The sequence below is a fragment of the Thalia democratica genome, chromosome 3, assembly GCF_965202585.1.
Source record: "Thalia democratica chromosome 3, ktThaDemo2.hap1.1, whole genome shotgun sequence".
Classification (NCBI taxonomy): Eukaryota; Metazoa; Chordata; class Thaliacea; order Salpida; family Salpidae; genus Thalia; species Thalia democratica.
Genome location: NC_139167.1, coordinates 86,791,056 through 86,813,738, shown reverse-complemented (window position 1 = coordinate 86,813,738; position 22,683 = coordinate 86,791,056). Strand labels below are relative to the sequence as shown.

Here is a 22,683-nt window from a genome sequence, read left to right as displayed (position 1 = left end):
TAACAATAGTATAACACTATTAGTAAATAGCAGAGTTGCTACGCACTTAAGCTACTAATGTTTAGAAAAACTCAAACTATATGCATAATTGCAGTTTTTTTTAAAAATCAGCAAGTTTAAATTTGTTTTTTTTTAAGTTTGAGGTTAGTTTTTATGACTTCTAATAATTTTTTTCCTAAAAATTTTTTCTTTAGATATTTAGTTCTTATGTTTATTTAATATGATTTTTAGTTTAAAGTATATTTACAGTAATTTTATTTAGTTTTTAATTCCAATTAATACTTTTGCTCTTTTTACAAACTTAGGCTGGTACTGGTATAGAGTAAGTGTATAGTTTTTAAACATTCAATAAGTTTGCACTTTTGCTACATAGCACAGGGTTGCCAAAATCCAGGAATATTGAACAAAAATAGCTGAAAAACCTGGAATTTTTGACAATTTTTTCATGTTACCAAATATATAAATTTATTTGTCATCATCAAAATATTTTTATTAATAAGCACATTTAACATAGCTTTACAGTATCTTTTCAATGTTGTTATACTACTCAACACAGTTTCAACATTAAACTGCTGTAAAGCTTTTAACTAAAAATAGACCTAAAAATAGGTACTCTTAAAACCTGGAAGAAAATTTTCAAAAAACTTTAGCAACCCTGACAATTGTTTTATTATGAGAAAAAACTAAAATGTATTTAAAAACTCTATTTTTATAAACATCATTTAAGTACTAATTAAATAAAAAATTTCACAAAAATTAAGTCACTAATCCATAAGTTTGCAAAATAAGAAAAATATTTGAGATTTTTAAAAGAATCAGTTTTGTTGTAAATATACAAAACATACTTCAAAAATAATACAAATTTTATCAAAAAAATACTATGTAAACATAATAACTTATAGTAAAAAAAGTTTCTAACATAGTTATTTTAATTTTAATTATTCCAAAATCAATTTAGCTGTAAATAAATTGCAGCAACTCAAATAAAAAAAAGATAATTCAGACTTATATAAAACTTCACATTTCATTTCAGAATCAATTTAAATAAAACACAATTATGAGTCACTTCACCAGGAAAACGCCCGCCCAAGTCGCTTCCCACCCCACAAACATCCCCGCCAACATTGTCACCTCCCAACTACCTGCCTTGCCCAACTTTGAAGAATCCAGTTTACTTCCCACTAGCGCCACCACCGTACAAATGGATAGTGAACATGATTACGAGGCCATTCCTGACAATTACCCGTTGTCAGTCCACATGACTGCAGGTTCAATCGCTGGCGTCGTTGAGCATGTTGCCATGTACCCTGTGGACTGCGTTAAGGTTTGTTTGACTTTTCCTTTATTTATTAATAAAGTAAAACAATTCAGTGTTTAAACATTTAGCAAGACAGTTTTTCTTAAATTTTTAAATTGATTCTTATTGTTTGTTTAGCAAGTATCCTGTAGATTGTGTTATGGTTTGTTTATTTGAAGTCGATGTTTACTTACTATGTTATATATTTTATATAAACCTTACAGACTTTATAATCCTCTTAATTGCGTTAAGGTTTGCGTTTATTTATTGTTATGATATAATAGTTTTGAATGTTATTAAATGATTGTATTGCTAAATTATTTTTAACACAATTTTGTATTAATAATTTATTTTGTTGAGCATGTTGCCATGTACCCTGTGGACTGCGTTAAGGTTTGTTTGATTTTATTGTTAAGTTTGACTTGTAATCAACCTTGCGAAATGCAGTAAAGAATATTACATACTAAATTATCTTCAAATATATATATACTACAATAATTGAAAAATATTTGGTTGGTCATGTTTTTCATGTATTCTCTTGGTTGTTTCAATATATATTTGTTTTCATTTGGTTTTTTTTTTGTTTGTTTTTATATATTTGTGACTGAAACAATAATTCATGTATGAACTTCATGAGCAATGTTATAAACTTCTTTGTCATGTTGATTGCGTGAAGGTTTGTGATAGTTTATAGCAGTGATTCTTAAACTTTTTTTTTCATTTTTTACCTTTTTTTGGAATTTTGTTACAAAACTTACCTCTTTTTGGAAGATAATTAGAAAATTTACCCCCAATATACAAAAAAATTGTTTAATTTTTATTTAATTTTTTTTCTGAAGTTCAAGCTTATTCATTATAAAAAACTGTAAAATTTAAAGAGTTTGTTTAATCAAAAAAAAAACATTTAAATACAACTTGTAAACTAAAAAGACAATTAATAAAAATTAGCTTACATAATTATAATAAAAATAATTTAACCCTAAAACAAGGTAATTTACGCCAGGTTAAGAATTACTGATTTATAGGTTTACAAATAAAATCATATAGACTTTATGTTTACTTTTCTCTGGGCTGCCAGGTGTAAACATTTGATATGTTATTTTCCTTAAACTTACTAATTTACTTATGTTGTTAAGCCTGTTGCTATGTATCATGCTGATTTTTGTTAAGGTTGGTAATTGATTATACAGTTTCTTCCTAAATTATTACTTTCTACTAAAATAAGATTCACTAATTTGTATATTTAAGTATGTCATATACCATACTTAGTATTACAGTATTGAAAATTATTGTTTCTATTCTTATTATACCATATGTCTCCTATTAGTTGAATAAAAGTATGTTGGTAGTATTAAAAAACTTAAAGTTATTTTATGTTCGTAAAGAGTTTCACCTTATTAATTGTTTTTTCTGAAATATTAGTTAAATTAAAATATTCAAATAGCGTTACCTGTTGATGATATAATGGTTTGTAAACTATTAGTGTTTAAAAGGTAAATAATTATGTTAATCAATAAACGTTTGGCATAATTTTTCATTATCCTTAGACAAATGTAAATTAGGCTGTTGAAAAAAGTATAAAAATACTGCTTTATTCTAATTAACGTCAAAGCATTTTTCAAAGCAAATTTCTATATTTAAGTATTTAGAAATGCATCAAAATTTGTTTGCATTTTTCTGGTGCTGCAATACATGTTTAGCATTTTTACTCCTATGAAATTTTAAAAACAATGCTTACTTACTTATTACATACTTAATAACCGACTTATGTATGATTGACTCTTTATTTATTTTATACTTTTATAAATCGAAGTTTTTTTTCTAATAATTAACTATTGTGACTAAATGTTTAACAAAAAACGTTTTGACTAATTTAATGGTTATGTAAACAGCATAGCAGTAGGTGTGTGTATGTTTTTAGTTATTCTAATTTTCATTGGTTAATTTATGTTTTAGTTCCTCTAATTTATGTTATGTTTCAAACTTGTAGCTTAAATGCATTTTTGCAGTCTTATAAAAGTTTACTTTCTTTTAATGCAGCCAAGTTTTAATATGTTTTAAAAACTTATATTTATATATACCATGAATGTTTATGACCGTCTAGTGTGTAAATAGTTGATTTTTTTTAGGTTAAAAGTTTGTTGTTTTAATAAAATGTTTTCAAAAATATTTTATATCTTTTTATAATATATGTAATTCAAGCTTATGATCATCCACTTATTTTGTTGCTTCAATTACATGTAATCTAATGAAAAATTTGCTGTTATATAAACTATAAATAACAACTGTAAAACTGTTATATATAATACTGTATGTTATATTGTTAATTATATTATCAAAAAGGATGTCGTACTTGTAGAATAATCTTACAAATTATTAATTAGTTCTGCAAAGTTTTAAATTACAATAAATTATTTAGGTTTCTATTGTTTAAGTTATACAATGCAGTTAAATTTATTTCCGAGACAATATCATTCTAATACATATTGTTTATTCATACTGTAAATTTTGTTATGTTTTGAATTGTGGAAAAACATACTAAATATTTTCATCTTTGTACATTATTGTTTAACAAAAACATTGCAATCATCAGCAAACATTTACTGACCAGTGTATCTTGTTTGTTTAAATTATAAATAATTGATATGGAATACCATCAAACTGTTATAATTTCATGCTAATTTTAAATTAATTTTTCTGTCCAAGTAATTTTTTACCTGCAGAAAAAAATTACCAAATGTGCTTTTTGGTCAATACATTATAATATTGGGTGGAGAAAAGATAAATAGAACATAAAGCAAATAATATTGACCTGATTTTTGTGTTTGCATTTCTGTTTCTAAAATATCAAAATATTATTTGTTTTAATAAAAACTTTAAAGTTACTTATTGTCACAAACAAACTATTGAAATTTAACAAACAAATGTCAAACATAAAAAATATAGTTTTTATAATAATGTTGCATGTTAATAAGATACATAGACCAAACACTCAACTAAGTAAACAAAGATGACCAATGTATTTGATACAAATGTAGTATATTATCGTGCTACTGTTAACTGGAAATTGTATTGTAAAAATCATGAGTAAATAAAATACGCTGTTTAAATATGCTTCGACTAAACAAACATTGATGACTATTTAGTTTTGTTCAAACTTAATTGAAAATGTTTTTCATCAAAAGTCAGTAGTACTATTTACCAAGAAAAAACTCAATACATTATACAGTTGTTTATTGTTAATTAGTCATCAATACCAAAAATACTTTACAAAGTGCCTAAATTGATATAACAATTTTTTCTTACTGATTTTCTTACTGATATAGACAGTAAAAACTAAAGTTTTTACCAAGAGTATTTGTTAAAAAGTTTTTAGAGTCAATCCTATGATAGCATGCTAAGTTACACTATTTTTGTTTAAGCAAACAAAAATGACCAGAATAGATCAGTTTTTTTTGTTTGTCAAATTACTACTTATATTGGTTTAACATCTTTAAGAACCTTGTGAGAATATTTGTATCATAATCATTTTGTAATACACATTTTAATCAAGCAAACATTAGTGACCAGTGCTGGGCAGTTAAAACTTTTTTGTTTGCTGAAATTGTTACGTCACTATGTTTGTTTAGGATGACCGGTTAATATTTAATATGTTATTGTGTTTTGTGTGCCTTTTTACTATAATTCTGGTTTTACTCGAAACTTAGTTGCGGAAATTACGATCACTGTTAATAATAATTTTGGGCTTGGACTGTTGTATGTGTATTTATTTTAATGTAAAAATATTGTTGTCATTGTTAACAAGGTAAAGTCTTGTGTTATTTAATTTGTTGTTTTTTTTGTTAATTTACAAGTATTTTGTCATTGTTTGTTTAAATTATTTTATTTTTCTTTCTGTAGTTTTTAATAATTATTTGAAAATTTATTTGTGAATAATACCATTTTGCATTTGTTGTTAATTTAACAGTTAAAATGTTATTGTTGCACAAATAACGTATTTTATTTTACTCTTTTTCGTTCAAATTTAATTTTAAACGAATTAAGAACATATTGTGTAAAGTGAAGACCCAAGTTTTTCTTTTGTAAAGCAAAATACATGTGCTGTTATTGAATTATCCAATTGTAAAGTTTGTACTTTTAATTATTTTTTATTGTAAAATTGTATGCATTGATTGAATTATCAAATTGTAATGTTTGTACTTTTTAATTATTTTTTATTGTAAAATTGTATACATTGATTGAATTATCAAATTATAATGTTTGTACTTTTATATTATTTTTTATTGTAATATGGTATACATTGAAGTTCATTTACGAACTAGTTACTTTTATCATTAAAGTTTTTAACTTAAACATAATTTTTTTTAATTTAAAATATGTCAGATATAAATATAATTCATTGTTTTTGTGTTTTCAAGCATCTGTAGAATACTTCATGCCAAATTGAGATTATTTTACTAAAACAAAAAAAAAACATTTGTTTTGAAAATTTTGTCATGTCATTCTTGCATATACTGTTTAATTTGTTCTTTTAAAACATATTTTTAATTTTAAATGAAATTTTTAAAGTTGATATAGCTTACTTCACCTTATAATGTATCTTTGTTTAAAGTATAATTCTTATTTTTAATAATAACTTACCAATTAATTTTGAGTTATTTTTAGTTTGTAACATATCACTATTTATTTCTAGCCCATATTTTAACTTGTAAATATTTCTTTGTAATTTACTTTATGTTGTTAAAATTATCCAAATAAAGAAGAGTAAAATATTGCACTATAAAAAGTTATCATAAATTATGAATTTTTTAAGTTACTATTACAGTTTTGATATTAAAGACACTCATAAGTTTTTAGTTTTTTGTCCGTTAAAGTCAGGTATAATAAGTAATACTTTATATTATTAATAAAGACATATTATGAGCAAATTTTCTTTTTAATTAAACTTTACTGCTTAACTTTTTATAATTAAATTAAGTTAAAGTTTTGGTTAGTTGCCAAAAAAAAAGTTTTAATACATTTCATCAAAATTAAATCTTTTTAAGTCTAACTTTTTATTTCATATTGTATTTCAAAAAATAAAATACGTAAAAGAATATAAAACAAAAGAAAAAAATTATGTTATGATATAATGTTACTCATAAACTTATTAATTAAGTATGAAGTTTTATAGAAAACAAAGAAAACAGTTTTAAATCTGAGTTTAAAATTTGAACTCAAGTGAATATAGTGTAGTACAACTCTACAAACTTAACAATTATTATAAGAAATGAACTGAGCGTTGTGCAACTATCATATATTACTTAATTTTGTCTGCCAACTTGAGATTATATTGTAATCTCTTGTGTTTAGTATTTCTTAAGCACTTGCAACTTTAAGTGTTTAGTTGTAACTTTTCTTTTACGTGTATGTTTTTTGTAAAGTTTAAAAAGTAATATAAATAAATAAAATGTATAATTACAAAATTAATTTAAAGTAAAATACACTAGAAGCCACAGTCAGTTTTTAATTATTATTGTACATAATTGCTTTTTAGAATATTTTTTTCAAGTGTAAAAATAGCTAGAAAAGTAAAGAAAACGCTTTATAGTACATTAAAATAATTAATAAATTGTCAGCATTTAATGTAATAAAACAATGTATATGTACTCTTTTTAAGTCATTTTACTGCAGTTAGCTACTTATAACCTAGCAAGAGATAACAATAGGTCTTGTAATGATTTCTAACAGTTTATAAACTTTGAAGTATATTATTTTCTTTAATGCTATCTTACACGTTAACCTTTATACTAATCATACACCATAGAGTTGTCACTTATTGTTTGTTGAGGTGGTACATTGTTTGTTTATTTGCCAAATAATATCAGTGTATCTAAGTTTTGTGTAATTTGTGGCTAAAACCCGGCGATTAACGACATCTTGTATAAATAAGATGAATATGTTTAAAATATTGTGCTCGTGTAGATTTTGATGTATTTTATGTATTTTAAATGATTTTAATTACATATTGACTTTTATGATAATTTAATTTTTTATAAAGTCTTGTGATGTATAGTAGCATCACAAGTATTATATATTTAAATAAAATATACATCAATATTTGAAAGTTTATTTTGAGTTTTGTTTTAATCTTAACTCATCGCTAATGATCAACTAATGATTAACTATAAAGTTTTTGCAAATTTAGCTTTTTTTTTAGCCAACTAAAAGCAAGTAGAAATTAAATAAGGTATTATTCATTCATTTGAATAATGTAAACCTAAAAATTAGTTAAAATTGCGCGGAAAAAACTAGGAAAACTTAATACAAAAAATATTTTTAAATTGCTACCTGAAAATATTTTAAAGCAATTTTAACTTACTTCAATTGTTGTTTTTGACAAAACACTTTTGTATATGTTTTAGTTTAACTAATGATGAAATTAAATTATGTATATTACTACTATAAAGTGACAAAAAAAGTAAACTCAGTTATTTATGTATCATTTACCCACCCACGCATATTTTGTCTTATAAAGTAAACTCATAAACTGTATATGAAAATGACGTATAAAGGAAAAAAATACAAACTTTAAATTTTACCTTTGATGTAGAATAACTTGAAAGTTACAGCATCCTTTAGAAATAATACCTTAAGTTACTGTAGATATTAAATATTAATATTACTTTATTTAACTACTTAAAGTACAAACAGACTTTCAAATTCTGAAGTTCATGAAACCTTACAAATCCATATTTTTAATTGTTACCTTTAAATATATAAGAAGTTATAAATGTGTAATTAGATATATATATATATATATATATTTATAATTATCACAGATGTTCTTGTGCTAAAACTTTATTTCAACTAACGGTGTTTCACTGCTGTCAAATAAATTTAAGAACAGATCTACGGAGTCTATAAAATGTTAACACACATTAGAAAAAAAGCAGAAAAAAGCATGTATAATTATGTATAGTATTTATCTAGGTAGTAACTATAAATGGACTTTATGGTTTAAAAACAAAGTTTGGGATAAAAGCATAAAGTTATAAAATTGTCTACAAAAAAACAAATTTAATAAAAGTAGGCACTAACCTCAAAAAGCTCTAAGAATAGGCAAGTTTTAAAAATGAAAATTAAATTGAGTTGTGCAGAAATGTTACGTCATAATAATTTTAACAAATTGTTCAATAATTTATACAGCTTAAAAACATGAAGTATTAAACTTGCAAGTATATGTGAGTTTTGTGAAATAAATTAGTACATAAATAGACAGAGTTATTTAAAGTAGAATCGTCGGTTATGGGGACAGATATTCGATAAATCTTGCCGCTTATTCAGAAGTAGGTCTTTATCTTCTGCTGCAATTACTGCTCTTTCTGTATTGCAAGTTGGGCAAATTCTACTTACTCCGTTGGATGCATGTTTGATCTTTGAAACAATACTCCACTCCATGTTTGGCCTTTTACCGTACCTGTGAAAAAAGCTCCAGACATAATCCGATAAACGCGTGCTTTGTTTTTTATTTATATTTTTAAAAGTATGTTTATGACTAGCATACTTTTAAAAATATAAATAAAAAACAAAGCAAGCATTTTTAAAACTTGCCTATTCTTAGAGCTTTTTGAGGTTAGTTCCTACTTTTATTAAATTTGTTTTTTTGTAGACAATTTTATAATTTTATGCTTTTATCCCAAACTTTGTTTTTAAACCATAAAGTCCATTTATAGTTACTACCTAGATAAATACTATACATAATTATACATGCTTTTTTCTGCTTTTTTTCTAATGTGTGTTAACATTTTATAGACTCCGTAGATCTGTTCTTAAATTTATTTGAGAGCAGTGAAACGCCGTTAGTTGAAATAAAGTTTTAGCACAAGAACATCTGTGATATACATTCCGATAAGCTTAGCTTATCAGGATCTCCAGGATTTAACGCCTTATAACGTTACATCTTATATATTTATAATTAAATTATATTAGATATTAGATGTATATATAATTTAACAGACGAATCTCCAAATGCTGAAGTCGAGGCCGTACAAGTCAATAACTGATGGTATGATTAAGATGGCTACATCTAAAGAAGGATATACCAGGTTTTTAATTATATTATATTAATTCATTTTTTATTTTTTAAATATGATCAAAATGGCAGCTTCCAAAGAAGGATTTGTACTTAATAAAACTTAAATAACAATTTACTATAGACTCTGGAGAGGCATGCCAGCCATGATAGTAGGCGCAGGACCGGCCCACGCCATGTATTTCGCGTCTTACGAATGGAATAAAGACAAACTCACAAAGTACTTCAACGGTGGAAAGAGTAAAAAGAACTCTGATCTTGCTAATGGTTGGTTATTAAATAGTTTCGGTAAAGGTTTCACATAGATCTTGCTAATGGTAAGTATTGATATATTTAATAGCAATTTTCCACAGTTGGAAATATAAACCTTTGGGGCAAAGCAAAAAAGTAACTAAACAGTAAAAAGGCAGTATTTAATGAAAGAGGTATTTAATGTTGTGTGTTTTATAGGTTGTGATTCCAAGTTTTTTTCTCAGCTAATAAGTCTTTTATTTCTATTTCCTCAAAAATTATTATTTTTCTTTTATTTTAAGATAGATATAACACTTAAAAAAAAAGCCAACTTTTAACGAGATTTGAAAAATTAATTCAAATAAACAAATACAGCTACATAAATCAAATAGATACTTTAAGTTCAAAACTATAAAATTATGTAAGATCTACAGCTAAAGTAAACTTCAGACTACTTAAAACTGCAACGGAACTTAAGTACCATATTAAATGTCTGATGACTAATATACACAAGTAATTAATATTCTGATTTAAATAAATATAAATATTCATTATTGATAAGGTTTTATATAAGTACTGGTCTTTGAACGTAACTGAGTATACAAACAAAAAGCTTGAAAGAATAAGCTATATTTTGTCTCCTCTATAAGCAGGGGTCTTTGTATATTGTTTTCAATAAATCTAAACATATAACACATGAGTAATGAAATTTTTATGATGTTAGAATTTTAATACATTAATGTTTCTGCTTTTTTAATGAGCTATTCAAGTTAATGGTAAGTAATTAAGTACTTTGATTTATTTTTATGATTTTATGCTTTATAATTAATGTTCTTGCATCCCCAATAAAATAACAATAATGTTTTCAGTTGAAGTTTTACATAATATTTTTTGGCTTTAGATCATTCTGGTGGCATTTTAAACTTTGTAAATTTAAGAACAGTTGAAATGCAGTTTTAAGTTTTGCAGATATTTTCTTAAACAAATGTTTTAGTTTTAAATGCATGCAGTTTAAGTATTGATGCATGTTTTATTATTATTTCGTGTATTAATAAAAAAATTAGGAAATTTAAAAAGAAATACAGAAGTGTTACATAAGTTTGTGCAATATTTTGAAACTTTACAAGCTTCGCACATATATATTGCGAAAAAGAGCAATTAAACAAACTATTATTTTAACTGAACCGCTCTAATCACTTTGTTTTTATTGGCAAACGCTTGTTTTTTCCAAATGAGTTTGTACTTGCTAGATTATCATCCAATAGAATGTTCCCAAGTAGTCTACTGGCTTTTACAAGTGGGAATAAAATGTTAAAACAATTAGTTAATATTTTTTTAAAGATATTAAACTAATTGTAAACGAAAGGAATGTATTATAAGTAATAAAATCAATTTTATCAGGTAGATAACCGGATTATTGTAAATAATAAGTAATATTTAATTATTATGATTATTATATTTAATTACAATAACAAGTAAAAATAATATGTTAATTAGTTGTTTAGCATAAATATACTTCTTTAGTTTTCGATAAGTTAAATGCTAGCAGTAATTGTTATAATTAATTAAAACAAGTTCTATTATTATTACATACAAGTATAACATTTAAGTGGACAAAAAACTTATAAATATCTAGCATAAGTATATACTGAAAAATTATTAGCAACCTGAAAACTCATAGAATTGTGACAAGTAATTAAAACAAGTTGTGTTAGTATTTTTGTTGTACATTTTAGTTTTTCAATATTCAAATATATTAAGCCGAAAAACTTAGCACGCAGTTGCTAAAAATAAAAATCACTTTTGGTAATATCTTTTTAATTGTAAATATATTTTTTATAGTAGTCAACTATGTTTTTGTTTTATTACTACAAAAAAATAAATTCAATAGTCAATTACAGTCATATTTTTATACTATAAATTAAAATATTTTAGCACGCAGTTGAACTTGAAAATGTAAAAAACACAATTTTTTAATACAATTAAAAAAAAATAAATTAGACGATTGAACTTCCTTTTAAGTTGAATATGCAATTAAAATTATCTTGCAACATGGTTTTAAATATTTGTACGTTAATAATAAAAATACTTATATTTTTATTTGTTTAACATTATTTGTATTTCACCAATAACAATAAGTAAAATTATATTTTGTAAATCTATTTGTATGTAATCTACTTTCAGGTATGATTTTTTATCAAAAACCCTTTATTGCAAAGTTTGTTGTTAGATTTAAACTAGTATTTATTTTTACAGGATAAACAGGAAAGTTTGTTATTTCCTCCTATGCCCTTAACTAATAGTATTTAATTTATTTTACACATTTAATCTAATATTTATTCATTTATTCAGGATTAGCCGGAGCTTCTGCAACTTTCTTTCACGATGCAGTCATGACCCCAGCAGAAGGTTTGTAATTACTTACTATTTTACTATTTAGTATTCATTAGATGTTTTAATATATTCTGCTATGAATGTTAATTATTATTTATTATTTGTTATTATTTTCTCGTTCCACGATGCAGTCATGACCCCAGCTGAAGGTTTGATAAATATAATATATTGATAAGCATAATTAACAAATAAAATTATTTATATATTAACAGGGTTGCCAGAAAACCTAGAATTTGAAAATTTAGACTTAATTTGAGAAATTTTGAAAAAAAACTAGAGTTTTTAATAATTTTAACATCTAAAGTAGTAAAATTTCGATTAGACACAAAAAATCTATTGCATAGATATTTTTTTTTGCCATCATTAAAAATTTTTTGTTAAAATTCACATTTCAAGTATCTTAATAGTATGTTTTCAATGTTTTTATACTATTTAACACTGTTTCTTACTTTAAACTTAAGTTTAAACTTAAAATAGAACCAAAAATTACTTTTGAATACCTGGAAGAAATTTGAAATCATGGAGAAAATTAGCTCAAAACATTTGGCAACCTTGTATTAATTAGATTTTTAATACAACATTAATTGTTTATAGCTTCGTATTAGTTATGTTATTTCATAACAATAATTATGAATTTATGACTCTTGCTGAAGGTTAATTAAAGTATTAACTGTTATTAATAATATTAAATAACAGTATAATTACTTTTTTATGCACAATTTTGTGTTTGTTTTCCAATATATTTTGTTCAACTTTGAAAATTATTTATTAGTAATAGTTATAATAATATTGTAACCAAATCTAAATAAATATAGATATATAAGTATGAACCAGCTAACATAGTTTTATAAATGAAAATTTTATAAGGTAATATTTGCATATCAATTTATTTTCAAGCTATTTTATTGATCATACAATCAATTCCCATTACCTTCAACGTTTAAGAATCAGCTTAAAATTTATTAGGTTTAATAATTCTAATAAAATTCTCTTAAACACTTAATTAAAAATTATACTAGATACAATTCGTATATCATTTAGAATAAAATTGTTATAAATAATTTTCATTAAATGAAAAAGATATACCTAAAAAGATTTTTTCTAATTTACAGCTAGCAAGTTTACCAAGTATATAATTTTTGATAAGCATTAAATAAACATTTTTTTGTTTTATATATCAGACACTTCATTTTAAACATCTACTACAGCTGCATTAAAAACATTAAAATTTTTCTTCAACAGACAATTAATTATTTATAGTTTCGCGTCAGTTAAAAACATTCACTTTGTCTGGTGTAACGTTTTTAGACAAAATATTAAAAAAACTTACTCCGTTTATTCAAGCTTAATTATTTTTTTTTGACAGTGTTTGTAAGTATGATGCATAATGAAAAATTGAAATGATAACAATTAAAAAACCCATGATATAAGTAAAAAACATTAAAATATATTTTTTTGGTGTTTATTAAATTTAATGTTTTTATTGGAAACATTTTTGTAGTTGATACATAAGTTATTTATTTTTAAAATATATTGTAAAACATAGTAAAATGTTATATTAGTAGAATGTAATTCACTCATTAAAATAGTCTTTAGTAGTTCTTTTAATTTTAAATTAAATTAAACTAAAATAAATAAACAAACACATGAAAAATAAATTATTCATCAGTAGTATTTTCAGTAGTATCTACTTAGCTATAAATAGGTTAAAGCTGTCAATTTTAATTTTTAACTAGCATTGTAAGTAGTATTCATTGGGTATTTCTAAAGCTATAAGAAAATAAATTAATTTGTACGAAATGAGTTTTTGTAAATGTCTAGAACTGTTTATTGATGAAATTATTTAAGTTATAAATAAATTATTGTTGTAAGTTTTAATTAACATTAAAAAAATAGTATTGGAGTTCCAAGAATAAGTACAGAAATTAGTTGATAAAAACATCTAAAAGAAATTAATTTAACCAAAATGCTACGTTAAGTTAAAATGACATTACTCATAATTATTAAATACTCATCAAGCTTACATAAAGCAGTCTGCCAAGTAACTGTTATGATATAAGCCGAAATAAAAACAATTGTAATCTTTAGTTAAATTAGTTGTTCAACTTTAAATCTTCAAAGTTTAGTTATTAAATATGTTTTATAGTTAAAAATGTGGACGAAAAAGTTGGTTCATAATGACAACTGTTTAAAAAGTCCTAAACATATTTAAAGTCGTTTTAATAAATCAAAATCTTAAAATTTTAATTAAATGTTTTTTAATTTTAAAGTTGTTAAATACAAGGTCAACGGAAAATATTTAAGTCACTTTATTAATTTGTTGAACTTAAAACTGTAAATTATATTGCGGTTCATCTAAAAGTTAAATGTTTAATCTATTTTAAAAAGTATTATACTATTATAAATATGCTAGTCAAATTTGTTTTGGCTATAAATTGATAAAATTTAGTTCAAAATAATAAATTAGAAAATAAACAACTTTATATTTTTGTAAAGAGAAAATATGTGACTTAAAGTTTACAAGTTATAGTGTTTAAAAATTTGATGAATACTTTAGCTCCTCTTTCCAGCAAAAATTTTAGTTCCTCTTTTGCGTAACTAAATCTAATGCACATTCTTTTGTTTTTTATACTTTTTATTTATGTTAAGTTTATTTTCCAATTTTATATAAGAATATTTATCTTTTATCTTTACTACCCTTTTGAAACAATATACCTTTACTGCTTTAATTTTTACATTAATACCAAAATTCAAATGTACATTTAACTAATACAACTTTGGCTAAACGTACCAAGCCTTTTTTATCATTTTTTTACTTAAATTATAGAAAAAAATAAGAAATTTACCAGTTTCTACTGTTATATAACAAAAGTAAAAACTAAATACTTGTCATTTATATTTTGGGAAAATTTAAAATAATAAAATTAGAAAAAAAATTAAAACTAACCTACTAAAAAAGCCATTAAAATTTGCATAACAATGTTGTCATTTTCCTGTACTAGAAATTTATTATTTTTTGTTTTTAAATATACATACTTAAAAAAATCAGTTATAAAAACAGAAACTTGTTTGTTTAACTTTCTAAGAAATTTATTCAAGCGTTGAACATTATTTTTACGTGCAAATTTGATGTATTATTTCGGAATTACTTTCATTTTCATTTTTTGTTACACTTTCTGAGAAAATCAAATGTATATTTAATACCTAAAAGAACTAAGTTGTTTTTAAGTAAGATGTATTGCTATATTAAGATAAATTGAGCATTTAAAATCTTGCACTAACTGTGAAACATTTGTTTAGAAATACTAAAAAAAACTTTAATTATAGTTTAAACAGACTTAACTTTGTACAAATATTGTGAAATATCATTTAAATTTTATATATTTTATCTTTTACTTGAAATTAAATTATATAATTTCCAACTTGAAATAAATATATTCTAATGGGTAGTAGCCCTATTGTAAAATACTTTTGTATTTTTAAGTGTTTTTAGATGTTAAATGGTTGATAGAAAAAATTTAAAGATCCTTCGAGAATTTAATTAATGTTCATGCTTAAGTTAAATAACGTTTAAAAACTTAATTAACTATTAAAAAAATAACTTTTGAAATCAAAACGTGTTTACTTTTATTAAAAAAATAAACACTAATAATGATATGTTATATGTTTGGTAGGCTATTATTAGTAATGGTTGTAAATAAAAAAACGTTTTACTTCAAAAAATACATTAGTTTCGGTCAATTAAAATTAGCTTATGTTATTGTTTTATATAAGTATTCTATTAAATTGTCGCATTTTGTTCATTTCAACAAAATAGTTTTCTATGAGTACTTATAATTTATAATTGTTTGTTTATTTGTGGTTTTTTACAAAAAAGTTAGTTTTTTTCTTAATATATCAAATATTATAACAAATAAAGTTCTCACATGCATATATAAAATTAAATAACAACAATTATTTTATGGGCACAACTTAAAGTGTTATTTTCATACTAAAAAATATTAATTAAATATAAAGCTTTAATTGTATTGATCTTAAACGATGTTTTGATCACAAGTTAATTATAAACTATACATGTTTTTACTTCAATGTACAATTAAAAACTTGTTATAATAATAGAATAAAAGTATATTTGCCTTAAACTAATTAATATACTTCACTAGAATTTGAAAACGTTATGAAGTAGCATTTTTATAGTGTATTCAGAACATGTATTAAAATAACTGAAATATATTTAATAAATTAAACAACTTATAAAATGCATAAAGAATATATTCAATTAAACAATTTCATCAGCAATCAAACAATTTAAGTAAATTTAAAGTAAGTAAATATCAAGAACTTGTAAAAACATTCAATATATTTAAGTAATATTATTTTTAACAGCAATCAAGCAACGCATGCAAATGCACAACTCAAAGTACAAGTCTTGCACTGAGTGTATCAAGAACATGTACAAAAAAGAAGGAGTCAGGAGCTTCTACAGATCTTTCACCACACAGTACCTTATGAATGCTCCTTTCCAAGTTGGTTTCTGTTGTTTTTACTAAAATATATTGGTGTAAATAAATTTTTCTCTTAAATTCCATACCACAATTCCAAGTTGATAAATTTACTGAATTATATTTATGTACATATGCTAAATTTCACAATAGTTTTGAATCTTGAGTTATGTATGTTTTATACACTTATGTTTAGGTTAAAAGGTTGTAAGGTTGTGTATTATTCTGAGTCATAAGCTACTTAGTACGCTAACAGGTCGATGATGATGTTGTACATTAAAACTGTGTGTTTAAATTATTAGTTGCTTTAAAATTGTGTTTGAACTACTATTCGCAGTTTTACCTAAGTCAAAAATACAAATAAGGATAAATATTGTAGCAGAGAGTTTTTTAGAGTTTTTTCACTTGTAGTTGTTGTTAGAAAACTTTGACAATTTTTTGTCTAAATAAATATTTTCAAAAACAATGTCTTTTTAAATAATCAAACAGTAATGTTAAGTAAAAAGCTTTATTGTGAGATCTAACCATATAATATCATTTAACAGATGATTCACTTCGTGGTATACGAAAAAGCTCAAGAAAAACTCAATCCGACTCGCAAATACGATCCTAAAACGCACATGGTCAGCGGGATGCTTGCAGGTAAGTACTTATTTAGGTGTATTGATTAATTGTACAATTTATTAATTTTTTGTTAAGTATATATATATATAATTTAATGAAATGACGATTTAAAAAATGCTGGAACATATGTTTCATAAAGACAAAAAAGATTGTCTCTAACTTCAGCCATTTAGCCATCTTACTTCAGTTAACTATACAATTTATTGTATTTTTCGTTAAGTATATATATTAACAGTTTATGGTTTATATGTTTTTTTTATATGTTAGTTTTATTTATTGCATAACTTGTTCGTATATAGTTTTTAATAACAATTTCCAAAATTAAAAAATTAAAAACCTACTTCAAACATTTCACATTTTGAAAAATAATTAAAAATAAGTTAAAACGTATAAGAATTGAGTTCTTGAATCGTCCAAGAGAACAATGTATAAATTAAACCTTAGTTTTTTTTAGCTACTACATACACTATTTACTATACTACTTTTGTATTACATGTAAAATATGTATAGCAGTTTAAAAAGCTTTAAGACTTCACAATATATTTACAGAAAATCCCCAACTAAAAACAATTGATATACTAATTATAGCTTTAATATTATTATGTTTTCAGTTTCTTTTTTTTTTTTTTCACAGGCGGAGTAGCATCATTCGTGACATGCCCGCTGGACGTGTGCAAAACCCTGCTCAACACCCAGCACCAGGATTCTCTGGTCAGGGGACTTCCCAACGCCGTGGCCACCGTGTACAAGGTCAACGGGCTGAAGACGTTCTTCCGTGGCGCTCTGGCCAGGGTGTTGTACCAGTCCCCCGCCACCGCTCTGAGCTGGTCCGTGTACGAGCTGTTCAAGAGGAATTTGTTGAACAAGGGTCACGACGAATAAAAAAAAAAAGACATTTTGTTTTGTTTGTGATTTTATATAGGTTTCGATTCGGGTACTTAGTATAGGTAAAAAAAAGAATGTTTTACAAGGATTGTTTTTGTTTCATCAAACAACAGTTATCTGAAATATTAGGTAGAATTTATATATAATTTTTAAAGATTTTTTGAAAATTTGATGTGTTGAGCGAGAATTATTTAATTTAAATAGTTTTGTGAAATATTTGAATTGTCAAGTACCTTTTTTTCGCAACTATAAAAGCCTTGAAGTTAACTTATGAGGGTTTAGAAAATATTAATTGGAATAGTCTTATGGTTCATTTGGTTTTTTTGCAAATAATTCGTATTTGAATAGGAAAGTTTAAGTTTAGTAGTAAAAACTATAAGACTTTTAATTAACTACTCTACAGGCCTAAATGTCTTTTTGTATTTATTAATTGATGTTTTTTCAATTTAAGGCTTGTTGTTTAAGAGTATTAAAAATTAGTTTAAGTTTTCGAATGAATTTATGCTTAATAAGTATATACTTTTGCATGTTAAGAGCCTGTTATTAAAAAACTTTGCTAAATTATTACTAACAGACTTAGCTAAATACTAATATTTTGTTAAGTGATCTTACAACAATAATGGTGCTTTTAAATATTTTTTTTCGACTATTTTAGATAAATTGATTATTTTATTGTCTATATTGCTTTCACGTCCAAACTCTTGACAACGTGAATTTGTAAAAGTTTTGAAATTTTACACACAAGAATTTACTATGGTTTTTGTTAAATTAGGTTTACCATTTTGTAAGAAGGACTTTGGAAATTTGAAAAAAAAAACTTTCTATGCAAAAATAACTAGATAATTTTTGTATATAGTAACAATAAAGCTTGTTGTTTTAAATTTTATATATTTAAATTTTAAACAATTTAAAGTATATATTTAAAATAAAATGTATATAAAATTTTATAGTTAGTTATAAACCAAAGATTGTAAAAATCCCCACAAAACACTTTTTTAAACAGCTTTAACAACTTTAATGCTAACAACTCAAACAATATCATTTTCTAGAAAACATTTATTAAATTTTAATCTTTTTATTTTTACCCGAAAATTGCATACTGTTTTATTACGTCACAATCAGTGTATTGTACTGTAGACTGTCTGCCATTAACATCTTTTTAGGTAAAATTTATTTTTCGAATCTATACATACATATAGTTTTTAATGTTTAAGTATTTTGATGTTGTTAAAATAATACCTTTTTATTCATTTGATTGTTTTCTGGTTACAATGATCGTTGTTTATTATATAGAACAAATTTATTTTGTTTATTTTTATTAATAGTAGTACCTCAATTTAAAGTTGAATTAAAAAAGAAGTGAAAAACAAATAAAATTAATAATTGAAAATTTTTTGATCTGAATAGATTATTTTTTTAAATTAATTTTTTTTTCTGATATTTTATGGTCTTTTACACTAATTATTGCGTAATAGTTTCAATGGTAATTAGTTTTTTGTTTCTTAGCTCAATTTAATTAAATTGCTTCAAAAATTTTGGTGTATATCATTTTTATATTACTTATTTTAAATCTCATCTTAAAACAGAGTTACTATAAGACTTATTTATTAGATGCTCTTAAATGCAATTAACATTTGGGTTTAGTTATTGAAAATTCATTATTTATTGACAGTGTCTATGTATATATATATAGCTTTTAACAAAGTATCCGAAGAACTTAATTTTTACTAAGATTTAGGCTTTAATCTTTTTAAAGTGTTTTAAGTTTATTACTGTAAAGCAGAGTTTCCCAAACTTTTTCCTCCCTTTAAAGAATATGAAAAAGCAATGGCCGCCTTCAACAAGATCACTCAAAAACTACCATTAAGAGCACCTACGACCTTTTTTTTGCTCTTCATCATCAACTCCAGTACATCATGACCTCATGGGAGTTTCTAAATTATGACCTAATGGCCCCTAAATTTCTGTCTTGGCCCCAAAGGAATTTTAGACACTAAAGGAAATCCTGCTCTGAAGTATAATCTTGTTGGCTGGTTTAACCAATTTAGATTTAACATTTATAAGTTCCTGAAATTAATAATTTAAAAGTTTTTGGAAAATGTTTAAACTTTTCTTTGTCAATTTTACATTTTTTTTATTTGGATATAACAGTTTGAAATACTGCAATATTTCTTATTCTAACCTTTTTATCTGCTGGCCACGTTTTGTGCTAAAGTATGCAAAAGCTTATGTTAATTTTTTATTAGAAAAAAGTTGTATACAAAGTTAATCAAGATTACATAAAAAATCATATTAATTTTGTGTTCGTAGTATTTGCTTAAATAGTGGTGGGCAACGTACATTCTACCAACATAAATCCTGCAATGTAACTTTTACTTTGAAAAACAAAATGTACAAATCCAATAAATTTCAACACCAAAACCTTTGAAATGTACTCCTAGTTTTATATTTAGTAAACATTTGTGCTTATTATCAAAATAACCTGTTATAGTTTTATATTTCAACTTAAAATTACAACTTTTTAAATTTCTGCGGTCTGCGAAGGATATTTCCTGGTAAATCCAGCCCACTTACTAAAATATTTGATAAATTAGTCAAAAAAGATCACAAACATAATATTTTTTTTGTTATTTTTATTTTTTTTACTATCACTGTAAACCCTAACTCTAACCCTCAAGTTTTTTTTTCTTTTTTTTAAAATTATTGTTTTTATTTTATTTATTTTTTTACTATCACTGTTACCCCTTACCCTCGGTCGGTAGCTTTTTTTTTAATTAATTTTTTTTTTAGTTATTTGTTTAAATAGTTTTTATTAGCTATTTTTTATTTTTACTATCAATCTTACCCCTAACACTTACCCTCGGTCGTTAGCTCTTTAATTTTAAATAACTTTTTTAATTTTTTTTATTATAATTTTATTAGCTATTTTTTATTTTTACTGTCACTATTTCCCCTAACCCTTACCCTCAGTCAGTAAATTTTTTTTCAAATAATATATTTTTTAGTGTTCAATTTAAATTTTTTCTTTATTTTTTTACCAACGTGCAAAAATGCAACTCGTGCAAAATCGTCTACGTGTAATTTTGTGCACTCGTGCAATTTTGGCTTAGTGCAATTTTGTACACTCGTGCAATTTAGTAGCCTCGTGCATTTTTGTATTCGTGCAATTTTCTTCTCTTTAATTTAGTCGCCTCGTGCAATTTAGTAACCTCGTGCATTTTCGTCTTCGTGCAATTTAGACCCGTTCCCTATACAATATATAGGTATAAAGCAAAATTTTCAAAAGTAATTCGCACCAACAGGCTTAAAGCTAGGAAGCTATTTTTTTTTGCTTTCTATTTATGTGATTTCCCAAAGTCTAAAGATTAAAATTTGAGAAATTCCAATGTCGAGGCAACAGATACACCCTAATGGACAACCTGTATACAACTTAAAGTTTTAATTGATAAATACTCAAAAGCTTAACAGTTAACAACAATCAAAAGTTTTGGTTGTCTATTTCATCGAAACTTTAGTGAATTCAAACCTTTCATTAAAACAATTGTTCTCAAAATGTGATACAACTAGTATTATTAAAACACATACTTATTTAGTATCTAATGTTTTTTATATTTTTTACCTAATTCCTTTTTTTGAAGCCACAATTTAAACTTATATGTAATTACTATTCACTATCCAAAGAATTTAATGCTATAAATATTTTAATTGGTTAAGTGTTTAATTAGATTATTTTTGTTACATGGGTATGAAACATGTACTACAACAAACAATTCAACTATTTAAAAATTCTATTTGAATAATTACAATCTTTTCTTAAGAATATAAGAAAAAGTGTAATACATTATACAACATTCTATTCATAATTTAAATGATTAGTCAAAAAAAAAAAACAGAAATATAAATATATATCTACATAAACTTAAGCAAAATATTTTATCACACATCAAAAAATCATATGTTACTTCATTAAATAGTTACTATAGAATTTATAACTTTTGCACGACCGGTCATTTTTGCATGAAGACACTTTTCGTCGCTTTGAAAATTTTGACCTTAATTTTAACCCCGAACCCAAAATTAATCCTCGTCCTAACCTCGTGCAACAGTGACGCTTGTACAAAACCAAACCGTTACCTTATTTATAATTAAAAAATAAAAATTTAAAAATATAGTTTATTAAGTTTAATTAAGTTTAACAAGTTTAGGAAATTTCCTTAGAATTCAGAACAGCTTATAAAAAAATAGATAATTTACATAATGTAAGTTTTATTTTTTAAACCAAGATTACAATGGTTTAAATTTTTAAGTAACCAATTTATCTAAACTGTTTTAAAACAAAAAACTCAACTTAGTGCGTTTTGTTTTTACAATTTTGATAGCTTTAATGACAGTTGAAACATTTTGTTAGGTCATCAAAGTAATTTTGAAAATAAATCAAATTAAAAAAATTTAAATAAAACAATGTGCGTGCTTATATTTAACAGTTAGTGAAAACTTTTTCGTTTGAAGTACTTTTTATTTTGATCTATGTTTTTAGCAGTGTTGATATATTTAAGTTGTGGAAAATTGATATCTGTTAGTTTATAATCAACAAAAACATCGGCAAAAGTCTATAAAGCCGAAGCCTGGACTTTTATCTGCTGTTAGACAGGATCAAGTTAACAAGGTTTATCATA

The 22,683-nt window shown here is 24.2% G+C and overlaps 1 protein-coding gene across 2 annotated transcripts; it reads left to right on the top strand.

The window, feature by feature from the left end:
• Positions 1-1,039: 1,039 nt before the first annotated feature.
• On the top strand, positions 1,040-19,297 carry LOC145831295 (mitoferrin-1-like). 2 transcript variants are annotated; one of them, XM_082938491.1, is made up of 7 exons: positions 1,040-1,324; positions 9,296-9,384; positions 9,496-9,638; positions 11,955-12,011; positions 16,383-16,522; positions 17,044-17,140; positions 17,757-19,297. In XM_082938491.1, exons 1-7 carry the CDS (start codon positions 1,058-1,060, stop codon positions 18,002-18,004), a joined length of 1,041 nt encoding a protein of 346 aa, XP_082794617.1. In that variant the 5' UTR covers positions 1,040-1,057; the 3' UTR covers positions 18,005-19,297. The 2 variants fall into 2 exon arrangements, with proteins under 2 accessions (XP_082794617.1, XP_082794618.1); XM_082938492.1 differs by lacking the exon at positions 1,040-1,324 and adding an exon at positions 1,660-1,690.
• Positions 19,298-22,683: the final 3,386 nt, after the last annotated feature.

Excerpts from the sequence above, each read along its gene's own strand:
- LOC145831295 (XM_082938491.1), top strand. The coding sequence starts at position 1,058 with ATGAGTCACTTCACCAGGAAAACGCCCGCCCAAGTCGCTTCCCACCCC. Across the intron at positions 1,325-9,295 it reads ACCCTGTGGACTGCGTTAAG|ACGAATCTCCAAATGCTGAA; the intron begins GTTTGTTTGACT and ends ATAATTTAACAG. Across the intron at positions 17,141-17,756 it reads GGTCAGCGGGATGCTTGCAG|GCGGAGTAGCATCATTCGTG; the intron begins GTAAGTACTTAT and ends TTTTTTTCACAG.